Here is a 15834-nt window from a genome sequence, read left to right as displayed (position 1 = left end):
TAAATTCATACATGTCAATGGTTTTCTCAATATAAAACAGTTTTTGTCAATAACATGCACAGATGTGTGGCTGTACACATTTTCTTTGGTTGAAGTGGGCACAGATGGCTCTGATGTAATCTCTTCAATCTGCTATTAATCACATTGTACAGGAAGGAGGGAAAAGAGTGCAGCAAAGGTCACGAAGAGGCGCTATTTGTTACATAGGATGGCATCTCATGATCATATGAGATTATCAAGGATACAATTGCGAGTGGAAGTAATTAAAAATAAATCTTAATATTTTTTTTAATAGGTGGATGCCTAACAGTTCATAGTAACCCATACCCATCTTTTTTTTCAGGTCTTGCACATACAATCTAAATAAATCGCAGCAGGTGTGTCCAGGGATTAAACAGAGCTGGAGGCAGCTGGATCATAACTCCAGTATTCAGGGTTCAGGTGCAGCTTAGTCTCAACACATCCGCCCCCAGCCGGAGGCGCCTGCTGCCTTGAGCAAACAGGGCCTTCACTTCCACCCTTTGATTTTTGTCGATCAGTATGTTTACAACATGCACACAAGAAGTTAGTCAGAGAAAGAAATCAGGTTAAGGCAGAAAATCTGAGAATGTGTTAACATGCACTGGGATAACTGTTACTTTGAAACCAAAAATGCAGCTGTTCGACCCTCAGGATGTCCTCAAACTCTTACATTCAGACTCCCTCTCATGAGAACGGCACTTTGCCCTCATTTATGGAAGATAAAATTACTCAGTTTTGATTGAAGAAAGGTAACCCAGCTTTTGAAATGAGGGCAGTTTTTCACGTTATACTCTATATAGTTCATCTTCAAGATTTTTTAAATCATTTGTTCACTTTGTTGATGATGATGATGATGATGATGATGATGATGATGGTGATAACACTTGCATAAAACACAGAAACCATAAATTAGCCTTGCACACCAAATGAAATATAGAATCTATGCACTCCACTGAAATGTGTAAGACACAACTTACAGGTCACACATCCATGCAAATGTACAATTGAATGCAGAAAGAAACATAAAAAAATATAAAAAATATAGCCTTAATAAAACTAAAAGGCATGAGTCATAAATGGAGCCAATAAGAAACTAGAATAATCTATTACTTTGATTACTTCTCACAGATTTTGTTTTTTCCCCCACTGTGATTGTTCTTCAACCAAAAATCCTAAACAAACTTGTGCACATCTGCTCTTGTAAATTACTAAGCACTTTTATTGTAGACAGATTTTAAATGTTCACTTTAATATTTAATTTGACGTGGCTGCCAGAAGAAAGACAGCCACAGCACAGACAGAGAGGACAAAGGCCACAAAACAGAATAAAGAACCCAATAAGTAAAAAAAGGTGGAGATAACAGACTAATTGCTGATAAAAAGTTGAAAAGGGACACTGAATGGCAGCTGTATTTTCCCAAAGCTAATCACATATAGGAGCTCCGATTGGCAGGAAATTAATATCAAAATTACATCTCAAGGACCCAGACATCCTGACTAAATTGGAAGTCTGCCACCTACAGTACCTTTCCTTTTAAATAAATTAGGCACCAGTGCATCCTGCACTTTATTTATTCATACTTTTTTTTCTCTTCTTGACCTTATATTACTTAAATCCCATACCATTGTGTTGGCTGCTACAAAAGTCATTTAAGCTAATGATGTATTTTATTCTGTTATTTTTAATTTTCTATCCACTATTCAGATATTGAAGTTCTGCACTGCTGAGCCACATTGAGCACACACTCTCTCACACACACACACACACACACACACACACACACACACACACAGCACACACAGCACACACAGAACACACAAACAGCTCAGCAGATCTTTCAGCCATGAGTGACTTTACCTTGATCTACTAGTTTGATTAAATGATATGCAGTAAATTGAGATGTGAGTGAATTGTGCTCACTCACCAGCCACCATGGTCAGGGTCATTACATCTGACAAACTGCATTGAAACGAAAAAGTGTTGAGGCCTTGAGGTGAACTGAAGCCTATTACCGAGCTATAACAACAATGAACGGCTTTAAAACAAGGATTAATGCAGAATATTGAAACATTGGGGTGCAAATCATAAGTGAATGGTTGTGTTCAGTGGTACTTACTGTGTGATTTAGTAGTTGCATTTCCAAATGAGATCATAAAAAGCTTGATATACAGTATAGTTTTAATAAAGCATACATGTACTGTGCAGCCTTATCGCTGCAGCAGAGACACGCTTTCATGCACACGTGCTGACAGAGGTGAATCATGCTTCTTCCCTATCACAAATCCTGTTTTAACCCCAGGGCATGCCTACAAATGAATGACGCCATCACTTTCGTGTGAGTTCAGAATATTGATCATTTTTTAAGTATTACTCCCAAAGAGACAATAAGTTCGACTTCACTCGTTGTGAGAGTGTCGAGTTTTCTTTTCTGACACATTTTCAGTGTTTTTCTCATGTTAAGTCTCAACATGACTGGAGGATATATGAACATACCTATAGTCAACTGTGTCTTCTGTATTTTGTTCACAGCTACACCCTCCGTGTGGTGGGCAATGGGATTAAGGCTCAGGCAGCGAACCCTGAAGTTAAAGTGAAAGGAGCAGATCCTGTGATAAATCAAATCATAGACAAACTGAAACACATCAATCAGGTAAGAGTCTTTCACTTCTGTACAGTATTTACTGTATAGATACATTTTTTCACTTCTTCTTTTATTGCATCTGTTTGTCAAACATATGGCAACTGTCTCCTTTGGCAATCTGCTAATTCTCCATGATTGATAGTTAGTTTGTTGAACATTTACAGGAAAATTCTGGTTTATTTCAACCTGATGTACTTCCCATAAATATATGGGCCCATAGAGGCCATTGTGCCTGATTTACTAAGATCCCAAATAAAGGCTACTACATTGCATGCACAGTGCAATAGATTGCTCATTTAGTTAGTGTGCATTTTGTGGGTGATGTACGAAGAATAACTGCGTAAATGAAAACAGGTGCAATAGAGTGGAAGCAGTATTTAAATGAGCGTGTCTTAATGGAGAGTTTGGACTAGCAGAAAGCCCACAAGCGCAAAATGAAATTTGATTACATGGAATCAGATGTTCTAGTGGAAGAGGTTAACAAATATAGGGCCTGATTTGCTAAAGGTTTGCGTGTGTAAAAACTTGTGCAAACTTGACATCACCCGAAAAAAATGTGCAAGCTGATCTACTAACGCAGCGCACTGAGGTTTGCGTCTTTCAACTGTGTAAGATAATACGTGCTGTCCATTTAGTACGTTTGCCATAATGAATATGTAATGTGGGGCGTTTCAACCCCAGTGTGCAAAATACAGGGAGGAGAAAATGCAAATATGTTATTCAGCACACACATTGTGATTTACCAAACCTGAAGGTATTATTTCTGACGCTAACTGCGTCTATAAATAATACCTTTTGAAGGGCAGGTATTAACTGGTCACTGCGCTCAGATGACTTCTGTTACTGTGGAGAGGAGGAGACGGAGGCACAATGACAGAATACGTACAGGATGGCGTTTTTCCACCTGTGTTATAATTTTGTTCTTTGAGGTACACAGAAGCAAATCATTACATATTTAAAAGCCCATTTGATCTGGTTTGTGCTTCTTCATATTTACAACATTTTTATTCTGTTTTTTGTCTAAATCTGTGTTGCTTTTCTATCAACCAGCCTGCTTTTATGCACATTTGTGCTACTGAGGCTCCTTTCAGTGCTGTTTATATTTTAGGATGATGAGATTAGGGCAGTTAACGGCAGCACTTCTTCTTCCTCAATAACAGCTGCTGTAGCAGCCTCTTGGTTGATGCTCTGCAGCAGCAGCTTCGCATGTCTGTTGCTTTGGTTTCCCAAGTGGCAGGCTGAAGGCCAGGTCATCTCTCTTGACCTCGTGCTGGCACCCCCTCCCTGACTAATTCACACCATCTGTGGGGTGTCAGAACACATAAATCTTTATCATAACCATTTGAGAGCCCCTGATCCTCCTTGTTGACATTCCCTGTGTATATGTTTCTATGTGTGTGTGTATGTGTGTGTATATTTTTGCTGTTTGCATCTTAGATGTGCTTCTTTGAATGTCCTTGAGGTTATGTGAATTTTTGGCTCAAAGAAAAATATTTTCTGTGCTTGAATTTGTAAAAACTATTTATCTGCTGCACATGATTTACTGTAACCACTATGATACAGATCAGTCAGACTTTAAACTCTTTTTAATCAATATTCATCTGCTAATCTATGTCTTTTGTCTCTGTATTCTCAGTATTTTGTTCATTCTGGACTCCAATCCCCTCATTGATCCATCTATTTCCTCATTAATTAGGGGTTTTGCTAAAGATTTAACTTAATTCTTATCATCAGCTTTAAGATATATTTAAAAGCATCCATGTGCACATTTTGATTGCATTAAGTGTCTTTTTTGCCTCATGGTTGTAGCAGAAACAACTTGTCAACACAACACTGACATACTATAACCTTGTGGCAAACATTTGAGTAAAGAACTGTCTAAACACATCCCGCAGGTACAGAGCAACATTTATCAACCTGACAAATATTAGTCCAGAAACTCTCCATTTAGCACTGAGTTTGCGTTCCTTAAGTCCCGAGTGCAATATCAGATCCTTAATGCCATTCCACTGTCTTCAATAGCTAGTCGCTAACTTTGTCTGTCTGCAGCTGGATGCTCTGCAGGTCATGCACAGTGTATTATAGTACTTTTCTGCTGCCTATGGGTGGAAACAACATTATGAAAGTATGAAAGTTTTGAGCTGTAAAACCAAAACAATGACCTGCAAGATGCTACGAAGTTGGAACTGCAGTCAGTTGATGATTGTCATCACTATGAGTTACGTTTTTCATAATGTACAATCATTTGATCCATAGTTAATATAATAAGATTGATCATAGTAGCTTTAAGGTACAGCACAAAAGACAGCCCCACTGCTAATATCCAAAACACAGGGTCGGACCTGCTATCCCTGCCAATTTGATACTAGATGGCAATTACGTTCACCTTTTAAGTGTTTTCTGACACTGCTAAAGGTTTGGTTGCATCAGTGATGGTTATAAACACAGCAGATAAACAAACTACATAGTCAGTTATGATTTCTGTAGTTGAGAAGTAAACCAATGTGTATGAAAATGTTGGATTTTTTTTTGTTCTCTTAAAGATTTTTCTTTTTCTTTTTCTTGTCTTTTTCTTTTTTTTCTTCTCAAAGTTAATTTTATGTCTAAAATAAGAGACATTTTTTCCTTACACTTGCCTTGTTTTGTTTTTAAAGCTGTGACATTGTGTGAATGCATTAGTGCTGTCACAAACAGTGATGTAAAATGATGCTCAAGCATAACATATAATATGTAGCTCATTATCAGTTTACTCCCTCATGTGAGAGGCAAATCTCTAGTTAGAAGAAACTAACTGATATAAGTTTGACTGGTACCAAAAAAAAAGAAAGAAAGAAAATACATGCATTTGATTTTCAGATTCACAGCTTGTACAACAATCTTTGCATTGCAGCAGTAATGGTGTATCTAAGTTGTGTTTTCTGCTTCAGGTCTGAAATGATATTCTGTTATTCAGCAACTGCACAGTAGTCTGCACACAGTGTCTTGAATTTTTGAACAAGTCCCTGCAACAATTCAAAGACAATAACAGAGCAGATGCATGATTGCTGCCAAAAAGTTCTGACCTTGGTTTTCTCCAGGAGCATCTTCTATGTCTACTTGGAAAAAAGAATATAAGTAGTTTATTAATGCATGAATAAGAGGGAGTGTTTGGTATGAATGGAATAAAAAAATCTGCCATTCTACAGGCAGTGTTTAATCTTCTGTAAATAATGTCATCTTAATAACATCTACATAATACTGACTGGCTGGCTGTCAGTTGTCCTTAAAAATCAACTGACTGTGAATTCACTGAAATGTAAATATTTATGAAAACATTTACAGAATTTACTCAGCAAAAGCAGCATGAGATGAAAAGACAGTGTAGCCTAAACAGATTTTTATATCAAGCTGATGTTTTTTTTCTCTTTGCTGTTCTCTGTGTTGTCTATCACGATGCTGCCTGTAAGCAATTTTGAACAAAAACAAACTAATGGCTACTGGAAAAAGACATTGTGAGGTCGCCAAATGTTGCTTGAGCTGTTAATATTTTGAGGGACAAAGACATACAGAGCTAATGATCAGTTCATTCGGCTGTTAACGGTTCTTTTCATTTTGTCTTTTTTTTTTTAAACATATTTTAGACATGCTTTGTCTGTTGGGTGCCATGATGTTAACCATCCAGATCTTGTGTTCAGTTAGCTGTCTCTTGCTGTAAGGAATGCTCTGTTTGGGTTTTAAGATAATTCAACATGCACATAACCAAAAAATTTATTGTAGTAAGATTGTGAGTGTACTCAAACCAAATTACACTCTTTAATTGGCTCAGACTGATTCTCAAAGGGAAGTTCTTTACTCATTTTTCACTATGAATGTTTTCTCCTTAACACTCTTTGATTTACTAAGATCCAAAATAAAGGGTACTAAATTGCATGTACAGTGCAATAGATTGCGCGTTCCGTTTTTGTGCGTTTTGCAGGTGATCTACTAAGAATAACTGCATAAATGAAAACAGGTGCAACAGGGTGGAGACGGCAGTATTTAAATGAGGGTTTTGCGTGTCTGAATGGAGAGTTTGGGCAAGCAGAAAGCTGCAATCGCAAAATGAAATGTGATCAGGTTCTAGTGGAAGAGGTTAACAAATATATTGAGTTATAACAAAAACAAATATTACCAGAAAAACCCACATATGGGAGAGTATTTGTGACAAAGTCAATTCTGTTAGTAAAACCAAAATTATTAATACAGGTGGAAAAAAATCTGTCCTGTGCGTATTCTGTCATTGTGCCTCCGTCTCCTCCTCACCACAGTGACAGCAGTAATCTGTGCACAGTGCGCAGCCGGTTAATACCTGCCCTTCAAAGGTATTATTTATAGATGCAGTTTCCGTCAGAAAAATACCTTCAGGTTTGGTAAATCACACTGCGTGTGCTATATAGCGTGTTTGCATTTTCTCCTCCATGTTTTTTGCACACTGGGGTTAAAATGCCCCATATTGCATATTCATTATGGCAAACATCCTAAATGGACAGCGCGTATTATCCAGGCGGGGAGTTCCGGTCCTCTGAAATGAGGCCAACGTGCAAGTAACTTAGAGCTGCATTCTATCAAAAGGCCACCAGGGGGCGACCGTTTTGTGTTCAAAAGGACTTCCGTCTCTATACAAGTCAATGGAGAATTCACCAACTTCTCACTTGATTTCTAACCTCAGAAAACGTTTTCAAAATGTGTTAATGGTCTCAATCGCTAGTTTAAAGCCTTCTTCATTGCAATCTGGTGTTCATTTGTGAAATTTTGGCCTCCCTGATTTTATATTTGACGATAAAGCAGGGTATGCATTAGGGCGTGGCTCCGTCGTGATTGACAGGTTGATTGACCAATGTACTCGAGATCCAGCCCTCGCAACAAATCGCAACCTCCCCGCGCCGCCGTTGGCTCCGCCCATACTTCTGCCCATGACTCCGCCTCCTGCCCATATAAGTAGAATCAGTGTTCTTTTTTTCCCAGCATGCACCTGAAATTTTCAAGATGGCGCTGCCTGGATTTGAAACTATTGGCTTCCGAGCAGCAGTCCACAAACCAATGGGTTATGTCACGGATGTTACGTCCATTTCTTTTACACAGTCTATGGTATTATCTTACACAGTTGCAAGACGCAAACCTCAGTGTGCTGCGTTAGTAGATCAGCTTGCACATTTTTTTCGGGTGATGTCAAGTTTGCACACGTTTTTAAACATGCAAACCTTTAGTAAATCAGGCCCTATGTTTGTTAACCTCTTCCACTGCCTACCACCTTCCTTGTCACTTGAGCTATGCTACATCACACCTATCATGAAGCCAAAAAGCTCATTGTGAATTAAGGAGCTTGATATATGATTACGGGTATTTGGTTATAAGTTCACAGCATACAAAGAGTAGCAGATTTGAGATTCACTCAAAGCATAAAAAACATGACGGGATGCGTCTGGATGTGAATCACATACAAATTGATTGATTGGTCTGTTTGTTTCAATGGAAGTTCCATGAAATTGACAAATGATGGAAGTCAAGCCTTCTCCAGAAATCCTTCAAAAATACAACCTGGTGTGAGTTATCTTTTTTTGGGTAGGAGGTCAGTGTGACATGTGAGGATATAACCTGTTGTGGATGAAATGGCAATCAACCTAGTTTTTCATTTTGGTATGAGGACTTGTTGGTATGGAGTGATTTTTTTTTCTTCCATGATGAAAACACCTCATCAGGCCCTTATACAAAGACTCCCTGCTGTCTCAAGTATCCTACTTATATTCTTGAGCCCAGGTTTTCTAAAGCAGGAAATGTTTTTGAAGAGGTCTAATTAGTCAATGTGGTATCTAAAATAGTTCAAAACTGAGGAACAGGAAAGTCTTACATGTGATGTTATGTCTGATAGTCTAAGACCTTTTTGTTGTACATCTGGTATGATTCATTTAACAGCTTGTGTGTTCACAGTCCTTGAGTCTAGTTTGCATTATCATCTCATTGGGACTTGATTTGCAAAAACCTCTGATTGGCATCTCATTAGCTGCTGAAGTACACCAAAAGTGTCACGAAGTGTGTATGAATTATCATTTAATAATTTTCAGCCATCATATTTTATTCTTTTGCTGTCTTAATGTTGTTGATCACAGATGTTATGAGACATACAGGCATGTTTTGAATAGAATAAACAATGTAGACCTATAAAGTGGTAGTCCTGTTATTCAGGGACAATGAAAACTGGGGCTTGAGCAGAATATGTGGGTTATGTTTAGAAGCCTGTAATGTAAGATGCAACCAGAGTTAAATAGTGATTCTTTTGAAATTTAAATATATTGAACGTATGTGTGGTAGCGGAAAACAAGGTGTATGTGTAACAACCAAAAGTAGTTTTTCTTTAAAATTAGATAGCCTCTCTATAATACAAGAGAGGACTCACATACAATTTGGACCAGCGTCTCAGAAGTCTAAATTTGCTCAGGAGAAATGGGCATCGAAAAGTAACTGGACACAAAACACAAGACAAACTGTTATGATTAAAAAGGTAAGTAACACAATTTATTTATATCATTAATCAGTTATTTTTTCTCTTTCTTATATTTTCTCAAAATAACAGCATTTACCAAATATAACAATAACACATGTATAGAAATAAATAAATACAACAATATTAAAATAAAGTATAGAAACAATAGAAGTTCAATGGTTGTCAACATTAGCGGTGGCTAACCGTTGCTAGCCACGCTAACGTTTTTCTCTTTTTCCTAAACTGATTTTGTCAGTGAATAATGCCATATTTACAACAAATTAGTTTCAATCAAAAACTCACTGGGATTTTACTCTGGCAAAAAGAGTAGTGTGACTGCTCCAGCTCTTGTTTTATCACTCTGGGTTCTGCTCTATTTGTCTGGGTATGGATCAGCTGCTGCTTTGACAGTGGGATGACACAGGCTTTTATAGTCTATGTGCTGGTACAACGGTTATTTATCCAGATACATTTAAAAATGTATTTTTTATTTTTTTTAATTAATTAATTTTATTATTAAAATCATATCCACATAAATTCACTTTTCTCTAATCAATTTTCTTAGTTATCCAATTTATTTTATTCCACTGTTTTGGTAACCGGGAGTTACACAAGGGTAGGTGTGTGTGGGGGGTTAATGGCAGCTCAGTTTATGACCAGCAAAAATATCAATTACATATACCAGTGCACACTCATTACATTGTACACATGAGTAGCTGTGTGCATATCTGGGTATATCTGGCATAATGCCTCTGTAAATCACTGTTGGTGCACTTTATTAATTGGACGAAACTTACCTTAAAGTACACATGTGCATGAATGGCAGGTTGTCTCAGTGCTTGGAGAGAGAGGGGGAAGAACACACTGAAATATGGATGAAAGGTAAAAAGGTGAAGTTCTGTTACCTTTTAAAAAAAGGCACTGTTGGCTATTTTTATGAGGAAAACAGTGATGTGTCCATGCAAATGTTGATTTTCATGTTTTTCATCTACATATCAGAAATGTTCTTTACCATTTCCATTTATTTCGCCCCTGACCTTGACTAACTGAAGTGCAGAAACTGTTCCCAATTTCCCTAGAACCAAATGGAAATGTATCATTACTATTCCATAGCCGAGACTGCAGGAAAACACAAAACAGCAATGCAGCTATTGACAAATTCATCATGCAGTCTGAGCGTACAAACTCTGGATTTCATCATCTTGCTCATCAGCAGCTCTTTCCTATGAATTATTTGTTGGCTCCTCTCCTCCTTGCCCGTCCTCTCCTCTTGATGTGGTAAAACCCATCAAGAATCTATAAGTAGGTCCTGTCCCTGTGTCTCTCAATCATAATCAGGGGCAGGCAGCTCCTCACCCAGTCTACAGGCTGAATTATTTACCAGTCATTGATGTGGTGGTTGACCAGCAGTTTTTCTTGTGAATTATTCATGTCCCCTCTCCTCTTAGTCCAAAAGATTAACACTGAGAATATATTCACATTTTATTTGTTGTGCTCCAAAATGTGCATACAACATTTTAACATCTGACTGTTTATAGTTATTACGTTTATATGTTCAGTTAAGTAGATAAGACAATCTCAGTTATAACAATTATCCTGTTGATTTAAAGAGATGTTTCACATGATACCACATGCTGAGAATGACTAATTCAGCTTGTTCAATCAATTCATGTCACTACAGGAATCTGTAAAGTCAGATACCTCAGGACTGTGCAAGTGAGGCATAATTGGAGACAAAACCGGCAGAATAACATTTTTTTAAGCCCACACTCATTATGTCATTCATTACACAGAAAATAAGAACATTAAAAGACAAATCCAGCTAAGCTGCATACCTGTAGATAACAACTTTATCTTAACTGATTGCATGTGTGTAACCATAATTAAAACAGTTTGAGCAGCAGCAGCATAATCCTCTTTGTAGGACTTGAATGCAACTGATTATGATTATTATATTCCAATAACTAAATACATTGCATGAACACATCTGAGTAATATACATTTTAACATCTGAACATTTTCTCTAAAAAATACATCTATATGTAATAATTTTACGGTGTTATTTTCCCAGAGCAAAAATGGTCTTGGCAGACATTTAATGCAATACAATAATATCAAAATGCACAAAGTAACATATTTTGTATATTACCAAATACATTTTACTAACTTTTAATGAAAACCATAGCAAATGAAAAACTGAACATATGCAAAATGTTCATTGTCACTTTTTTTCTTTTATTTCCTCCTTTATCCACTCATGGCAACTCACATATGGCATGAAAATTCAATTTTGCAATATTTACTGACTTCTCTACCCTTTCTGTGCCTCTCAGCCTCAAGCCCATTGTTTTTTTCTGAAGACAGTACAGTGATATTTCAGTATGGAAATGTTGCTTTTCTTGAGGACTATTTTCAGCAGTGGATTAATACAGATTTGGTGTTCTAGTGGGCATATATGACAGCAGGAAGATGTATGTAGGATGACTGAAAATAAACGACTATCTACATTTATGTCACCCAGTGAAATGCTGTGTTGTTGATGAGTTTTTGGACAACAATGGAGCTTTATGGCACAGAGGAATATCAGGCTTTGGCAACATGAACAAAAGTTAGTGGGATCAATTCATTGTTCATTTCGATTTTTTAATGTGCAATAATAAAAAAAAGAAGATATTTCTAGTTTTACATTTGAAATTGTCCGAATGTTGTGTTGTGATTTGAACAATAATATTATTCAACAACTCACATTATATTATAATTTCTGCACTGGCCTCACACTCACTGACCTGCTGTCAAGCTGCTGCTGCTGCACTTGGTCCGGATAAACACCCTGTCAGTGCTGCTGCTGCAGTGAGGGAGATGGAAAATGACAGTGTGTGTCTTGGGAGCCGACTCACATCCTGACACTTTTCTCCTCTGACTGGCAAATATGATCATTGTAAGATCTCTCCTCCACCCTCTATTTACTGATGGTAGAACGGGTTCAAAGAGAATACTAATGAGTTTAAAAATCGACGCAGAGCTCGATTCATCCCTTAGATCTCCAGAGGTGTGATTCATTTTGCCACCTGACACCCTGCACCTATTTAGGAAATTTACTTTACACACCTTATGCCATAATGTATAGTGTAGATTGCAATTAACCATACAAACTGTATGTTATTACTTGTCACTGAATGTAAATCTTAAAGTCTGAATTTTTTTGGTACAAGATCTGCTTTCTTCTGTGGTGGAAAAAGCAGACTAAATTATTGTGTAAACAGGATAAATATAGTGATGATGCCTTTACATTTACAAGATACAGAGTAACATGGCCCTCACCTTGTTCCATTATTGTACGTAGACGCAGCTTAAGTACATGCATTAATGGCTTTAGGTCATGAACTGGAGTGAAAGCTAGTTGAAAATATCAATACATTAGATGGTAGTGCAATGAGAATTTTCTATGTGTTTTGTGCTGTATGTTATTCCTGTTCTGATATTGTGTTAAAAATTCTGAAATCAATGGCATGGTTCAATTTTTCTGATGATTATCCAGAGGTCAAACGCATATGATTAAAGCATAACATATCTAAAGTGTAATTACTTTTTTATTTTTACCTACCTACCTCAGTTTGTTTACTCCTGAGGCAGATGCCAAGATCAAGTTCATCTGTGTTAAAAAATGTAATAAAGTTCTTGTACTTTGGCACTGTTTAAAAAATACAATAGGCAGTATAATTAAGCGATACCGCAAAATACACACAAACACAGAACTATACACATCATAGATGCATCTTTTGTGTCTGTGTGTGCATATTTGTGTGTGTGGGTACTATTCATTATTCTCACTACCTGTGGGAAGAAACTGTCTCTGAAACGGGTGGTGCATGATTTAATGCTCCGGTAGCATTTTCCAGATGGCAGGAGTGAGAATAGTGTGTGGGCTGGATGACTGGTGTCCTTGATGATGCTTTGGGCTTTCCTTATGCATCAGGTAATGAAGATATCATAGAACCATAGCAGGTCTGTGCCAGTAAATTTTTGATGCTGCCTTTACAGTGTTTTGTTGCAGTTTCCAGTCCTCTACAGGGAAAACTACCGTATCATATACTTACTATACTGTGATGCAGCCTGTCAGAAACCTCTCTATGGTGCAATGATAAAAGTTAAGCCTGGTCTCGGTTCCCTTGCCAAATCTTCGAGACTTCACATACCAGATTCTTTGTTGGGATTTCCTGAGGAAGAATTGTTTTTGTAATGTGTGCAGCAGATAAGTTAGAAATGTATATGTTGGGCCTCGAGGAGAGAGATTTTTTGGGGTATTTCAGGTGTGAAGTGGAGTTGACTATAGAAGATAAGATTATGCATAAATACAAAAAAAACTCCAAAGAGGCCATAGCTGATTTTATGAATATGCAAATACACAAAACCATTGTTATAATAAGGAATACATTGTATTATAAATAAATAGATAAATAGAAAAAGTGATGGAATTATTATTATTTTTTATTGTAATAAGATCTGTAAAAAAAAAAGAAATAAATTAAATAAAAAAACATATTTAGGGTCTATTAATCATGTTAGTTGGCAGTACATAGAGTGCTGCACTGTTGTGTCACGTGTATCAGTGCACAATGGAAATATACAACATAGTGTTTTATTTTGTTCTGAATGGTGATTTGCGATTTTTGAATGATGTGTGTTTTCGAGACTGAGAGAAGCTGCCTGCATAGTGTGCTAAATATAGAATAGAATAGAATAGAATATACTTTATTGTCCCCTAGGGGAAATTTGTCATGGACTCAAAGTGCGTAGTGCATAGTAGTAGTTGCCCTTACAGACAATAAATACACATAAAATACATATAACAGCTAAAGATGTACACTTTGCTACATACACACTCATGACACATCCAATGAAAGATTAAAGAAAAATAAAAAACAAAACAAACAGAACACCAAGTTATTGCACACTTCCCAGGCCTCAGCGTGCAGATCTATTATCATGTTTTATGTCCCTCCTACAGTTTCGGTGTTGAGCTGGGGCTGTATGGTGACTGTTTTTTTTCTTCTATTTTTGTGGCACTCCACTAATCATTTTTAAACAATTTTCCTCATTTTCACTCCCCATCCAGTTGGTTCGTCTCTTGCCTCCTGTGGCCATTGCTTGTTTATCCTCATTATTATTTACAGCAAACAGCAGAGACTCAGCAGTTTTCTCCACTGAGTGTGTTTCCTCCCATTGATCAAACAGGAACTCCAGCGGACAACTGATGGAATGTTTACTTACTGCGCAGTGGTTGCCACGACGACTACCATTGTTGCATTTGCCCGAGCATTAACTTTACACTTTAAATCGAAACGAATCAGCACTCTGGGTCATTTAGATGAGCTTCTTAAAGTTACTTGTAAGCTAAAGCCAATTCTGAACTGTTGTAAGCCTGTGACTGCACAAGCTATATAGATCATTTGTAATGCTTGTTTTAGACTTAAAGCTGCAGTTGGTAACTTTGAGGAGAGAGAGGACTTAGCATCAAATTTGAAGAAGTACAACTTTCAGATCCCTCCCCCTCCGCTGCACTCCTGCCCTGCCTCCACGTATAACTGCGATCGGTAATACATGAACTACACTCCACACAGCTAGAAAACGCTATAAAACGCTTTACAGTGACTTTCACATGGCTATACCTTACCTAGAAACTCGGAAATATGAGCTTGACCGAGCTGAGGAGGAAGGGGGAGGGGGCTGTGTGCGTGAGCAGTGATTGACAGCTATGATCAGACAAAATCCTGGCTGATTGGTTCTTTTTGTCAGGTCGCAGTGGATTCTGGCAATTTGCAGTCGGAGCAGTAGGCAGGGCTAAATGAGCCTGTTTTTTTTACTGATTACTAGTTTCATATAATGCTGTCCTTACATAGTGACAGTCTTAGCAAATATGACAAAAAGTTACTTTTATAAGATTTACCAACTGCAGCTTTAATGCACAAGAGCAAATAGTTAATGTGAGACAGTATTCAAAATAAAGAGTAGCACGTAATCTGAGAGATAAATTAATTAGAAAGCTACAGACTATCGACACACATTTTTTTTTATCTGTTATCCTCGTCCTCTCTGCTATATTCTGCCACGTTTGAGAATTATTACCCAAGTCAAGGTAGGATAGGAGAGTAAAGTACTTAACTCCAGGAGTTCGAAGATGCACCCCTTTTCCTTAATTCTTCTTGACAGTAAAATTGTCACTGCCGTAACTCCTCAGTGAAAACTGCACTCGGTGCAGGGATCTCAATGGAACCTATTGGCAAAGTCCCCAAAAGAAGAAGAAAAGTGAGTCAATCAAAAGACAGACTTAAAGACGACTTGTTATACTTTATGTGATTTTTCTGTCATTTATACTGTTATAATGTTAAATGGTCAAATGCCACTACATTTTGTTTACATAGCCTGTGGTACCACCACTAGTCTGCTGAGAGACAACTTCTGGAAGACTTAAAGACACAGGAGCTAAAACAGCTTGTTTCAAACAGAGGCTGAACTGAGGCTGCATGAATATAGACCTGGAAAAGTACGTCCTATTTAAGGCACAAAATAGCCCAAGATCAGCAAAGTCATCACGATAATGACTCAAACATACTTGGATAAGCACACCAAATACCTGCTATCGGTTACCAGAGCAGTGCCCTGTCCTCCAGT

At 37.4% G+C, this 15834-nt stretch overlaps 1 protein-coding gene across 1 annotated transcript in view; it reads left to right on the top strand.

Moving 5' to 3' along the window:
* The window catches only part of gpc5a (glypican 5a), a 120846-nt gene that overhangs the window by 58192 nt on the left and 46820 nt on the right, over window positions 1-15834 (top strand). The window contains exon 7 of the mRNA XM_053318653.1: window positions 2552-2672. Within this exon, the coding sequence (XP_053174628.1) occupies window positions 2552-2672 (121 nt within the window). The remainder of the gene's footprint in view (window positions 1-2551; window positions 2673-15834) is intronic.

This window comes from Scomber japonicus, chromosome 1, assembly GCF_027409825.1.
Source record: "Scomber japonicus isolate fScoJap1 chromosome 1, fScoJap1.pri, whole genome shotgun sequence".
NCBI classification, from domain to species: domain Eukaryota; kingdom Metazoa; phylum Chordata; class Actinopteri; order Scombriformes; family Scombridae; genus Scomber; species Scomber japonicus.
This window is presented reverse-complemented; position numbering and strand designations above follow the sequence as displayed.